The sequence below is a fragment of the Anthonomus grandis genome, chromosome 5 (assembly GCF_022605725.1).
Source record: "Anthonomus grandis grandis chromosome 5, icAntGran1.3, whole genome shotgun sequence".
Lineage (NCBI taxonomy): Eukaryota > Metazoa > Arthropoda > Insecta > Coleoptera > Curculionidae > Anthonomus > Anthonomus grandis.
This window is the reverse complement of record NC_065550.1, coordinates 37707948-37722860: the sequence shown is the minus strand read 5'-3', so window position 1 is coordinate 37722860 and position 14913 is coordinate 37707948. Positions and strand designations below refer to the sequence as shown.

Here is a 14913-nt window from a genome sequence, read left to right as displayed (position 1 = left end):
GTTGAAAAATTCGCAAGGTTTGAAAAAATCCAGTTAAACAAAACGGGGCGATACATCTCTTTAAAATTGCCGGTGAAAACAAGTTGGGGTTCCTTTATTTCTTGTTTCAAAAGCTTTTTGGACACTTTTATTTCACCAGATATTTCTGATGTTCTTTCAACAAATACAGTGAGACTTCTTCTTCAAAATGAATTTTGGTTACAAATAGAAGCGACTTATGACTTGTTCCAGCCAATCTCTAAGTGGATAACGTTTTTTGAAGCTAACGGGCCAACAATCTCAAAAGTGTTTATCTGCTTTTTTGAAATAAGATCTATTATATTACGTGTCAAGTATCAAATTTATCCGTTACTATGTTGGAATCCCAGGAAATATGTTCAATTCTTGAAAAACGAGAAAATGAATGTTTAAAATCCGTTCATCTTGCTGCTTATCTATTAGAACCAAACCAACGTGGCAACAATTTAACTGAAGCTGAAAATTTAGTTGCGACGGAGTTCATCTATGAAACTGCAAGGCGTCATCCAAAATATTCTTCAGAAGTAGGTCTTATTATGGAAGCACACATTGCACAGTACAAAATTAGAGGTGGTAATCTTTTTGTTAAGGAATTCGTTATTTCCAGCGAAAAATCTATGTCTGGTGGGCAGGAATTTGCTCCAGTTCTAAAATAAGTAGATTGGCTGTAGACATAGACAGACAACATCCGCAACCGAAAGAACGTTTAGTACTTATGGATTTATTCATCGGCAAAGAAGAAACAGGTTTACCGTGGAAAGAGCCGGAAAACTAACCTATATTGTCCATAATTATAATTTACTAAACGAAGATCATTCAAGAAGAGAAAAAGCTACTGAGGATTCTGAGGAAGAAATTGAAAAAGAAGATCTCGGTTTCGAAATTATAGACTTGACTGAATTAACCAAGGAGAAAGAAGAATCAGATGAAGAGGTTGGGGATGATGAGGATGATTTACCATTATCCACTTTATTACGTAGTTCATTCTGACTCGTTTTTTTTGTGTTTCCTAATGGTTTTACAGTTTTGAATTAAAAAAACTAGTATTAGTTAAAAAGCTGTTTTTTTTTTAATAAATTACCAATATTACCGGTAATTTTACATCTATAAGTATTTTTGTTCATATTTCTGCTAGGTGCATAATTTTCAAATATTTAAAGGCAATTTTTAACGAAAATCAACTAATAAGTTATCAAAACTTTTTAGAGTATAAGTGTCCGTAAAAAAAGTTTAAGAGCCTATACCAAGCGCATTTTTAACTTTAATCGATCACTTATACCAGGCTTTTAAATTACTCACAAAGTTACTTAAGTTAACTTATGCAGACTTTTTAATTAATTAAATATTTATTCTAGGTTTTCGAATTTACTTTAACAAATTTCTTCCAGGCATTTGAAAATTGATTACTTCCGTAATTGGCCACTTATTCCAGGCCTAATTTGAGTTAATTAGCCACTTGTTTCAGGCTCTTAAAGCACTTACTTAGAGGTTATCTCTAAGGCACTTAACATCCTGGATAAAATGTCTCACTAATCTAAATTCCTGAAAGTAGTCTTCAAGAGACGTAAAAAATAGTTTATGCGCCTTAAAGAAGGAATTATGAGCATGAACTAAGTGTCCAAAAAAGTACTGAATATAAAAATGTCTTTAATAAAAAAAAAACAGTTTCCTGGTAAATAAAGAGTGCCATCCATATATATGATACTCAAAGTATAAAGTGATCCTGACAAAATTTTTCAATTATCCAAAATCCAAGCGATAATTTATTCTGTGCGTCATAATTTTTGAATATTTAGCAACACACCAAAAATCGTGTTTGGGTAAACGTGTAATTTCAAATAAGGTACATTCTCACTATACTCGGTCAAAATAAAACACAAGTTTGCGCACAAGAACCGAAATTTCTTATTTATTTTACATGGTTTTTTTTTACACACGATATGCCTTGGCGCTTTTACTTTATACATTTTTTACGAAATAACATTATTATTATTTTTTTTTTTAATTAAATATTAAAACATTTTTTTCTGGCTTTTTTGTACTTAACTCAAAAAAAGGAAAAGAAAAAAAAAAGAAGTTAGGTCTACGTGTATATGCATAGTATATACCTTAGTTAAAAATTTCGCCGGCAGACATAGGACCTAAAAACTATTATTTTTCTTGACAAATATAAATACTTATGGCCTACTGAAATTTTTATTTAGAAAATATTGGACGGCAGCAAATGACCGCCTGTTTAATATATAATAAAAAAGATGAGATATAATTGGAAAAAAATACTACTGCCGTCCAATTTACACATAAAATTCACTATATAAAGGTACCGATGTACCTTAAAAGCTGTCAACAGTGGCTTACCAATAATAATAATAATAATAATAGAAACCTAAAACGTTCCGACAAAGTCTTATGGCGTCATTTTATGTTAGATTTGCTATAAATATGTACATTGGGAAAAAAAGAAAATATCATCCCTATATATATATAAATAAACACCTTATGTATGTAGCAAAACACAGGAAAAGAAAAATATACATACTTTGCTTAAACGGTAATCATATCAAATATATATCACAATTTCAATTTTTCTTCTTTGTCGTACCGGTGCGGGTGTTTTTTTTTTTTAACTAAATGCGTTCTTTAATTATTATTTAGATATAAATTAAAAAAAAAAAAACACCCGTCCGACTACAACAAAGACTTTTACCTATTTTGATAAAATAATAACGTTTTAAGTGTATATACAGTTGTCATAATTACAAAATGCCTGTTTATAATTAAAAAAAACTAAATTTCTTTTAAACATAAAATATGAACTAAAAATTTATGACTGTTTGTATTGAACCTCTTCGCTTAATTTAAAACATTTTATACAATAGTTACACGTTGGTTTTTTTTTTCAATTTTATACCCTAACTAACTAGTTGCTATGTACATCCTAAGCTATTGAGTTATGTGTATGTGGATGGGGGTGCACTCATACTGGACAGAAAATATTGAATTATTAATTTGGTGGATAGTTAAATTAACTTTAATTTCCACAAATACAGTCATATTTTAAACAATCTGTGATATAAAAAAATGGTTTAACCAGTAAAGTTGAAATTTATGGAAAAAATTGTATTAAAGACCTTTCTGAAGACATTTGGGGCATTTTCGTGGGAAATCAGTATGAATTTACAGAGGGACTAAGTACATGTAGTTCATAAATTAAAAAATAATGTAAAGGCCTTTGATACTATACTGCATACAAACTTTAAGCCGTTCTGGTATTAGAATAGCACTAAGGCAATTTTGAGCAGGTTTTGTTTTGCCAAAAATATGAGTTCCAGAAGCAAAAGAATAGTTGCAGCAGCTCTTAAGAGTTTAAGTGAACACACAGGTATGTTTTTGTAATCCGCAATAAAAGTAGGGAAACTATCAACAATTATTTAAATTTTTAGTGTTTTTTAAAGCTGTAATTGTTTATGATTAATAAGGTTTCAGTACAGGAATACAGTATAGATTTGTATATGCATTATATGCTATGTATTATTTTTATATAGATAGTTTACACTCCCAAACTTTTAAATTGCTCAAAGAACATAAGAACCTCTGCCCAATAATCAGGCATATAAAGAACCTGTTCCGATTAATGAAAAAAAAATTCTGGACATCAAGGTAATGACTTATACCCAAGGTGAAGCATTGGAATTTTATTACCACATCACTTCATGGAAAACTACAAACGCTGAAAATGATTGAGATATTAGTTTTCAAATTATATTTTTCCTCTGTATTAAATAAATATTTACCTATATCTTTTTATATTATACAGAATTGCGTTCAAAAACCGTACAAGTCCGTCCCGCCTTTTGATCTGTCATTGGTAGTTAATTTTTTTTTCTGAAAAACTACCCTTAAAAACACATTGCCAACCATGAGATTTACAACTTTTCTATGCATGCCGATAGTCTATGCTAAGTAGTTTTAGCTTTAAAAGGTTTTTATTGATTTTCTCGGAACGCGGATTTTGGACATGGATGGTTTTCGAACTCACCGATTCAATTATCTTGCTAAAAGAATTAGAAATTTGACTCAAAAGTTTTAATCATAAATTGCTTCTAAAAAATAATGAAAACTTGTTAATTTTCAAGGGTTTAGTTGGATAAGGGTCACCTCATCTAACTACACCTTTATTTATAAACAAAATTATTCTGGGTCACTAAAACAACATACAAAATAAGGAAAACTGTTTGGAAGAATAGTCCCCAACTGCCTGGAAGAAATAAACTATTTTATTGGATAAATAAAAAAAAAGGAAATTTTCAGAAAAATTATACGAAGGCTGTTCAATAAAGACTCAGACTCTCGCCAAGAGCAGCTGTGTAATACAGGTGACGCGATCTCGTGGTCATGGCATGAAACAATATACTAATACCTATTAACAGTACAAATTTGGTAGCGATCTGATCTCATTAGTGCTCAAGTAGTGACATTGCGAAGAAGACGTGTATGAAAGTCGCCTCTAATATTTACAATGTCTGGATATCGAAAACAACGTTACGCGATTAAATTTTTGGTGAAATCGAACAAGAAACCACTCGAAACATATCGTGAGTTAAAGAATGTGTACGGTGAAGCTTGCATGAAAAAATCCACGTGTTTACAGTGGCACGCTGCCTTCCGAAAAGGTAGAGAAAGAGCTGTGAACTGGAAGGCGGTCCAGGAGCGCCTGTTACTGCGCTTCGTGAAGAAACGATAAACACAGCTGGCTGTCTAATCGCTACCGATTTAGCACCGAACAACTTTTTTCTTTATCCCACTGCAAAAAAGGACCTCCTGAAAGGAAGGCGTTTTCCCTCCGGAGATGCTGCTGTTAAAGCTTTAGAAGCGATTTTTAAGCGCATGACTAAGAAGAGCTTCGAGGACGCGTTTTTGGAGTGGCAGCGGCGCTGGAATAAATGTATCGCCTTGAATGGTGACTACTTTGAACGTGACAAAAGCGTTGATGTATAATTCTCGTACATTTAATAACAGCAAATCGGTTTTAGGGAATATTTTTATAAATTTTCCAAATTAATTTTAAATTGTCTGAATTTCTTTTTATTAACATTTTTTCCAGGCACTTTCGGTGTTTCTAAATCACCAATTTTTGAATTTTTCTAAGTGAAAATTTGTGTGAAAAATCATCGGATATAATTGTTTAAGATATACCTAAATTCCCTTCTAAAAATTGCGGACACCTCCTTTATACTTTAAAACAAACTTTCAAAATAAGACAATGTATGTAGTCACATACATTATTTCAGGTTATTCAAGAATCTCTGGGATATCCTGGAATAAGCCTTTAAAGACTCCAGGGGATTGAAGGTATTCTGGCAAATTGTAGATATTTGATTTTGCATATTTAACAATTTAAGATCGTTTCCAGGCGAGAATAAATCCATCCCTTCCAGGCAATTGAAGGTAATCTGAGATTGTTTAAGAGACTAGTGAAACATTTAGATTTTTGAGAACTGCCAGGAAGTATTTAACAAATATACCTCAATTCCTTACAAAAATTTAATAATATTTACTTATTATTTAAAGAGTCAGAAAGTTTGCTGCTTGAAAGCTAAAATAAGTGCCCAGAACTTATTTCAGAAACTTGGTTGCCTGATTTAAGTCTTTTAGAGAGTCTCCAATAAACAGCTAAGGATTCTTAAGGATATTCTGAGTTTTTTTAATGGAAAACCGGAATAGACTGAAGAATATCTTTAAGTGCCTGAATGAGGCTTAAAAATATTTAATAATAAATATTATGAAAGCTCTTACAGGAAGTCGAAGTGACTCAAATTCCTGGAAAAGACTCTAAATTACCTTCAAATGCCTAGGCGAGACTTAAAAGTACTTAAATAGTTCTCACAGGCAGTTAAAGTGACTCAGATTCCTTGAATATACTCTTATATTATCTTCAAGTACGTGGCAAGACTTAAATCGCCTCGATGGACACATAAAAAGGAGTATTTATCATAAAAATATTCCATAAATTGAAAAAGTAATGGAGAGTATATTACCAGCAAGACTGAACAACACAGTAGATAAAAACAATAAATGTGGAGGTTTAAAAGTACTTAGAAAGCTCTCACAGGCAATTAAAATGACTCAAATTCCTGGAATAGACTCTAAATTACCTTCAAATGCCTAGGCGAGGCTTAAAAGTACTCGGATAGTTTTCACAGGCAGTTAAAGTAACTCGAGATTCCTTGAATATACTCTTATATTATCTTCAAATACCTGGCAAGACTTAAAAATATCAAGAAGGCTCTCAAAAATGAAGTGATTCTTGGAATATAATAGTAATGAGTACCTCAGATTACTACCTCTGACTGTGTTACTTTGCACAGACTCACGAATATCTAGAATATTCCAGACATCTCAAAGTCTGGCTATTTCAGGAGTCGTTCTGAGAGCCTAAACCTCTAAGTTGTCCTAAACCTCTTCCTGTTAAATTATAAAATTATGGATTTCGAATGAACCTGAGTCATTTTTAATTTAAACATGAACAATGAGAAGTTGCACTGAAATAAATGAAGATGATATTCTAATGGGCAAAATGAGTAAGTAGTTAACTCTATATTTTTTATTGATACTAATAAATAATATGATGTCTATCTTGTGGAAAAGGTTAAATGTAATTCATAAAAGGAAAAAAGAGTGGGACTGATCGAACGGATCAAAATCTTGGACAATACAGAATTCAAATAAGAAATTGAGCTCTATTTACATGGCTTCTTAAATCAAATGAATAATTACGTGAAAATCTATAAGGAGAATCCAATTAATTGGCTATTTTATAATGATTCGTTAAAAAAAAATAGACTGGCAATAATAATGCATCAAAAGCAATTTTCTTAATAATTGACAAACAAGTTGATGATGACCACTAACGTTGTGGCAAACTTATTGGTATAATAATGAAATTTATAAACAACCGCACTTCGCTCCGTTTTTTTGACAACTTGTTCTACGGATAGTACTCTAGGTAACAAGTAAGGTTAGAAAATAGTCTCCACTGCCCCCTGCATGTTGTTTTTTGGTAATTTCCCAAGGATGAAGTGAAAAATCAAAATTTCCCGGAATTTTTTTTTTACTTCAATCAGTTCGAGGCGTTTCGCAACGTCTCATGAAAATTTCAATCGGATTTGTCTGTTTATAAAAATTTTTATACATTTTTTTTTTAATTTTTGGTGCCGGTTTTTTGAATTTTTTATTATTATTTTGTCCAGACAAAAGCGAAACGCGTCGGGCTGATCAAAGTAAAAAAAAAATCCCGGGAAATTCGAAATTGTCCATTTCATCCTCATTAATTTTCACGATTCAGTAGTATCATCCGTCTGATATAAACGTTTTTACCTTCGTGGGGTGGTGAACATTTAGAATATTGCGAAAGTGTCTTGGAAGTACATGACACTGGATGGCTAAGAAAAAATCTATTAGTCATTGTTCAAAAAAATCCAATCAATCAGGAATAGACTGGTTACGTCCAAATATTCGGACTTTCGTTCTTTTTATTTATTGCGAATTTATCTTGAAATTCATATAACCCATCCCGGACACCCTAAAATAAGCTCTACAAGTCACCTTATACAGGGCGTTTCAAATTTGACCCTCAACATGGGTATTTGGAAATCTACGAAATAAGAGATACGAAGATTTTTAATACGACTTTTCGTCCTTTGCCGATCATCATCAACAACTTTGTTTTTTCTTATGAATGCCACATGGGATTGTTGCATTTTTAAAATCTTGGCACAAGTAATTTATGGAAAAACCAAATTTGCCGCAGTATGCCGTGATAAAGTGACAAGACAATATTTATACTGTCATACGTTTTAAATATTTTATTGTTTTGCTAATATTTTAGTACAAAGTGACAAGTTTTGTACTAATAATTTAGGCAACACCTTTCTTGTACAAGGTTTATGTACAGTCTACCGAGGCAAAATTGGTTTTATTTGAAAAATTCGGGTTTTTAAAAAAAATATATTACTTGTGATACATCAAAAAAAAAAGTTGATGTTGGTTGGCATACGACGAAAGTCGTATGAAAAATCTAAAGACACCATCATGTAGCATGAAAAAAAATGGCATTGAAAAATGCAAATTATTTCAAAATTGGATAAGAAATAAGTTCCGAAAAAAAATAAAATCCATTTTTCAAAATTTCATTTTTTTTGTCGATGGATCTTAAGTGTTTAAATTTCTTAAATAGTATATTGTTTTAGAAAAAAAATTCTCAATTCTGCCTCAATTTAACCATCTTCGTATCCCTTATTAAATCCGAGATCCACTTTTTAAGGGTTGAATTTAAAACAACCTGCATAAGAAAAAAATATACATTTCGCTCAACTTTCTTTGCACTCCTTCCACCCAAACCCACACACACACACTCTCCTTGGCTTAATTTAAATTAAAATTAAAATTAAAAAAAAGATACACCTAAACTAAAGCTACTGTCTGTCCCTGTCGCTCCTTTCGGGCTTTTTCCGTTTGCCGATCCCACTCGACTGGTGATAGTGATGAGGGTGGTTGTGGTGGTGGTGGCTGCCGCCCCTCTGTCCGCCCCCGTAACTCTGATGTTGACCGGTCGTTTGTCCCACCCCGCCACCGCCGCCTCCGCTACTACCGCGCCCGTGGTGGACGTTATGGTGCTCGTATTTCCGCGTGCCGTGCCACACCTTCCGCTGGTGGGTCTGACGGGGGTAAGAGACGTTCGGGGAGTGGTCACGCGACGGACGATCCGATCCCTAAAAAACATTTTTTTTTGATGAATTTATGTCAGTGTATTGTTGGTATTTTATACTATATATGGCAAATAATGCCTAGAGGACAGTTTTGAGGTACCTTGGGTTATAACTCCAGTTTTAGTGCTCAGATTGGCATGATTTTTGCTTTAAAAGTTTATTTGGGACATTCTTAAGCTTCCATTGAAAAATCATCGGAATCGATGCATTAGAAGCTTTTTTATGGAAATCTTTGAAAATCATGTCCGAGAAGAAATACAGTTTCGGATAATTTGGGTCATAACTCAAGTTCTAGTGCTCCGATTTGCATGATTTTTGTTTTTAAAGAAGCTTTGGAATGTTCTCAAACTTCTGTTAAAAAAATCACAAAAATCCATGCATCAGAATTATTTTTATGAACATTTTTGAAAATCATGTTCGGGAGAACAAACATGTTGAAGTAACTTGGGTCATAAATTCAGTTGTAGGGCTCAGATTTGCATGATTTCTGCTTTTAAAGATGCTTTGCAATGTTCTCAAACTTTTATTGAAAAAATCACAAAAATCCATGCATCAGAATAATTTTTATGAAAATTTTTGAAAATCATGTTCGGAAGAACATACAGTTTGAAGTAACTTAAATCATAACTCCACTTCTAGTACTTTGATTCGCATGATTTTTGCTTTAAAAGTTTCTTTGAAATGTTCTTAAACTTCCAATGAAAAAAGCACAAAAATCGATGCATCAGAATCATTTTTATGAAAATTTTTGAAAATCTTGTTCGGGAGAACAAACATTTTGAAGTAACTTGAGCCATAACTCCACTTCTAGTACTCCGATTTGCATAATTTTTGCTTTAAAAGTTTCTTTGAAATGTTCTTAAACTTCCAATGAAAAAAGCACAAAAATCGATGCATCAGAATCATTTTTATGAAAATTTTTGAAAATCTTGTTCGGGAGAACAAACATTTTGAAGTAACTTGAGCCATAACTCCACTTCTAGTACTCCGATTTGCATGATTTTTGCTTTAAAAGTTTCTTTGAAATGTTCTTAAACTTCCAATGAAAAAAGTACAAAAATGGATGCATCAGAATCATTTTTATGAAAATTTTTGAAAATCATGTTCAGAAGAACATACATTTTGAAGTAACTTGAGCCATAACTCCACTTCTAGTACTCCGATTTGCATGATTTTTGCTTTAAAAGTTTCTTTGGAATGTTCCTAAACTTCCATTGGAAAAATCACAAAAATCGATGCATCAGAATCATTTTTATGAAAATTATTGAAAATCACGTTCAGAAGAACATACATTTTGAAGTAACTTAAATCATAACTTCACTTCTAATACTCAAATTCGCATGATTTTTGCTTTAAAAGTTTCTTTGAAATGTTCTTAAACTTCCAGTGAAAAAAGCACAAAAATCGATGCATCAGAATCATTTTTATGAACATTTTTGATAATCATGTTCGGGAGAACAAACATTTTGAAGTAACTTGAATCATAACTTCACTTCTAGTGCACAGATTCACATGATTTTTGTTTTAAAAGATTCTTTGGAATGTTCTTAAACTTCCAATGAAAAAATTACAAAAATCGATGCATCAGAATCATTTTTATGAAAATTTTTGAAAATCATGTTCGGGAGAACATACATTTTGAAGTAACTTGAGCCATAACTCCACTTCTAGTACTCCGATTTGCATGATTTTTGCTTTAAAAGTTTCTTTGAAATGTTCTTAAACTTCCAATGAAAAAAGCACAAAAATCGATGCATCAGAATCATTTTTATGAAAATTTTTGAAAATCATGTTCGGGAGAACAAACATTTTGAAGTAACTTGGGTCATAACTCCATTTCTAGTGCTCCGATTTGCATGATTTTTGCTTTAAAAGTTCCTTTGGAATGTTCCTAAACTTCTATTGGAAAGATCACAAAAATCCATGCACCAGAATAATTTTTATGAAAATTTTTGAAAATCACGTTCAGAAGAACATACATTTTGAAGTAACTTAAATCATAACTCCACTTCTAGTGTTCAGATTTGCATGACTTTTGTTTTAATAGTTTCTTCAGAATGTTCCTAAGGCTTTATTGGAAAAAATCATAAAAACTCTTCATTACAATCATTATCATTAACATTTCTGCAAATCAACTCCCAGAACGAAAACAATTTCAACTAAATTATGTCATAACTGCACTTCTAGTGCTCAAATCAACCTGATTTTGGAATGCCCTTAAACTTGCATTAAAAAAATCATAAATGAACCTTATGAGACACTTACCTCGGAACTGACGCCGCTCTCTTCCGCGCTACTCGTACTACCGGTACTGGACGACCGCGACGGTTTATTATTCACGACGACGACGGAGGCGGCGGCGGTGGTGGTGGTGGTGGTCGCGGTGGGCTGCTGTTGCACGCCGCCCCCAGAAATAATTCGGGTGCCGCCCTCCTCGATGCGGCGGCGGTGCTGCACCACCTTGTCGCTCACCCGCACAATACGGCCGAGTATACTCGTCCTGGTGCAGTCGTTATGGATGGACAGAGGATGCACGACGTTCGTCAGGATCGTGAAGGCGTATTCGAACGCTTTTTTTACCTGTCAACGAGGTTTCTTTAAACTAAACTAATCGGGCAAAGGTAGAGAAACTTTTTAACATTTCTTGTATGGTAAAAAATTTCAGTATATGCACATATCGCCCAATAGTACTTAGTTAGCGGTAAATCTTCCATTTTGCTACATCAGCATACATATCAAATATATAAATATGTTTTTTTTTAATCATTTGTGAATGTATAAAATAGAATATTTATATACCGGGTGGTGCGTCGCCGAGCGGAACATAGGAAATCCCATGTAAATTTTAAGGAGGTCTATTATTGGCTTCCCTGTATATTTTACAGAAAAAATGTAAGATAACTTTTTGAAGAGACCAATCTGGCAAACCCTTGTGCAAAGGTACCTTAATAAATAATTGTAAATGTTCGACTCAGGATATCGAAAATAGAGCCGAAGAAAGAGAGAACAGAGATGGTTAGTACGAGGGTTCTTGGGCAAGAAGTAAATAAACATCATACAACGGTATTGCGCACTTTAAAAAAAACACAAATACCAGGGTGGTCTCAGAAATACCCGACTCAAGAAAGAAAACACGAAAATTTTGGAAAAAATTATTTTTCAACATAATCTCCTTTCAGCTCTATACACTTTTCCCAGCGATGTTTTATAAGTTCGATAACCTTTTTTTGTAATAAGAACTGTCTTGCGCCTCGAAATAGCCATTAACTGCAGACTCATCACTTCTTCATCGTTGGAAAATCTTTGACCACTGAGCCAGCTTTTTAAGTTTGGAAACAGAAAATAATCTGAAGGGGCTAAATCTGACGAATAGGGTGCATGAGGTAGCAACTCAAACTTTAATTCGTTAATTTTGGCCATTGTAATAACGGATTTGTGAGCTGGTGCATTGTCTTGATGAAACAACATTTTCTTCTTAACAAAATGCGGCCGTTTTTGCTTGATTTCTTCGCTCAAACGTTGCAATAAGTTCGCATAATACTCGCCGTTGATAGTTTTACCTTTTTCAAGATAGTCAATGAAAATTATCCCTCGCGCATCCCGACGCCATGACCTTGCCTGCAGACGAAACGGTTTTCGCCTTCTTTGAGGCCGGTTCTCCCTTTTGAGTCCATTGCTTTGATTGTTCTTTTATCTCAGGTGTGAAGTTATGGACCCATGTTTCATCCACGACGTAAAAATTCTGCTTTGTTGCTATTAAATTTCGCTTAATTGAAACATCTTCATGACACTGTTTTTGCTCGAGTGTGAGCAAACGCGGCACCCATCTTGCACACAGCTTTCTCATGTCAAAATTTTCAGCTAATATGCGATGTACCGCATTTTTTGAAATGCCTACTATGTCCGCTAGTTCGCTCACTTTCAGTCGACGATCATCCAGTACCGCTTTGTGAATTTTCTTTTAATTTCTGGAGTCGTCAGCTCATTTGGTCGACCACTGTGATGCTCGTCTTGGCAGCTCGTACGGCCTCGTTTAAACTCTGCTACCCAATATTTTACTGTTGTTAACGAAGGAGCAGACTCACCCAGAGTAAAATCCAGTTCAGCTTTTATATTGGTTGGGCTGAGGCAATTTTCTCCATTTTCACAAATTCACTGAAAACGGTTCTTTACGTTTTTTTTGACCGATTTCCAGAACCTTTTACGCTTATTGGTTTGACCGAAAAGGATCTTTATAATGAAATTGAGAATATTGAAAATTCGGACAGTGAATTTGTAGGCATTCCATCAGATATCGACTCGGACAATGATAGTTGTAATGGAAATGATGTAGACGAGCCAGAAATCACAAATAATTCATCAGAACCGGATAATATGGCAATATCATCATCTGATGAAGAACCGGAGGAATGCGACCCCGAAGACCTTATTCCACTGAGCGAATTAAAAACATTACTCAAAATACAGTGGAGTAAGAATAATAAAACGGTTCCACCTGTCCAATTTATGGAATATTCAGGACTAGCCCAAGTCATAAAGGAACTTGATAGGGTGGCACCATATAATATTTTTAAACTTCTGATTTCAGACAAAATTGTCCAACAACAAACCTCTACGCAGAGCAAACTTTTCACAATTCCGGCAAAAGTTATAAGGCCACCGATAGTGTAGAAATGCGTACATTAATTGGTATAAACTTACTAATGGGTATCAAAAAGCTGCCGTCATATCGGGATTACTAGAGTACAGATCCAATTTTACATGACCCCTATATTAGTAGACTAATAACCGTCCATCGCTTTGGTTGGCTCCTAAGTAATGTACGTCTTATCGATGACAACAACTTCATGCCCAACCGAAATTCCGATAATGTAAGACCATTTTTAGAAATCAAAGGGTAACTAAAATTGTTTCTGTCATCCTTCACTAAATTTATTTAAAAATCATCTATCCTACATGTTTCGGACATGAAAAGATGTCCATCTTCAGGGATATACAATGAGGGTTTTCGTCACAACATATAACCAACTATCATGCTACTGGCAAGGTCAAAAGTTAAAATCTCAACAATAAATAAAAGGGCATATTAAGATGCATGAGAAGGGACTAAGCAGGGTCTATACAAACATTAAAATCACATAATTACAAAACTAGGATAATTGTTATGTCAACAAGAACTAAGAACCCTATATAAGATGGACATCTTATATGTCCGAAACATGTAGGATAGATGATTTTTAAATAAATTTAGTGGAGGATGACAGAAACAATTTTAGTTACCCTTAGACTTATTAACTCCACTGCAAGTATGGACTACTTCTTAAATTTTTAGAAATGTTAAAATCCAATTTTCAAACCTGTCTGCATCCTCACGAATTTTTATCAGTGGACGAGTCTATGATAAAGTTTAAAGGCCGATCTACGATCAAACCAATACATGCCTGCAAAGCCATAAAGAGAGGCTATAAAGTGTGGATGATAGCTGACAGCACTGGATATTGCTGGGATTTTGAAATATATTGTGGCAAAACCCGGTTCTGTTGCAGAAAAATGTTTGGGTACCAAAGTAGTGCTTCAGATGACACAAAATTTAAAACACAGGTATCATAAAATTTTCTTTGATCACTTTTTTACAAATGTAGTCCTAATGAATCAAGAAAAGTTATATGCCTGTGGTACTGTTAGACATACCAGAAAAAATATGCCCCAATTTCTGGAAGATGAAGTAATGCACAGAGGTGACTGTGACTGGTACGTGAGTTCTACAGGGCTTTCAGCATTTAAATGGCGCGATAAAAGAACAGTTCACCTTCTTTCAAATTATCACAACCCAGATGACAAAACCAGAGGTCAAAAGGAAAGCGAAAGACGGCAGTGTAGAAAACATACCTTGCCCAATAGCGCTGACTGATTACAATAAACATTTAAACTCAGTTGATAAATTTGACCAAATGAGGGCAGTGAATGGTGCCATAGAATCATGTTTTTCTTTACTGATGCTGCTGTTGTTAATGCTTACGTGCTTTACAAGTTATCTAAAGGGCCTAAAATGAAAATGAAAGAATTTCGTTTGAATATTATAGAACATCTAGTTGCTGACAAATTGGTGGTAACATTATTACAGGGT

General features: G+C 33.7%; 1 protein-coding gene across 2 annotated transcripts in view; it reads right to left on the bottom strand.

Annotated features, from left to right (window-relative positions):
* Positions 1-1899: 1899 nt before the first annotated feature.
* LOC126735980 (terminal nucleotidyltransferase 4B-like) overlaps positions 1900-14913 on the bottom strand; it is a 29359-nt gene continuing 16345 nt past the window's right edge. For both annotated transcript variants that reach the window (XM_050440112.1, XM_050440113.1), the window contains exons 6-7: positions 11052-11366; positions 1900-8789 (exon numbers count right to left, since the gene is read on the bottom strand). In XM_050440112.1, the coding sequence (XP_050296069.1) occupies positions 8493-8789; positions 11052-11366 (612 nt within the window). In that variant the 3' untranslated portion in view covers positions 1900-8492. The remainder of the gene's footprint in view (positions 8790-11051; positions 11367-14913) is intronic.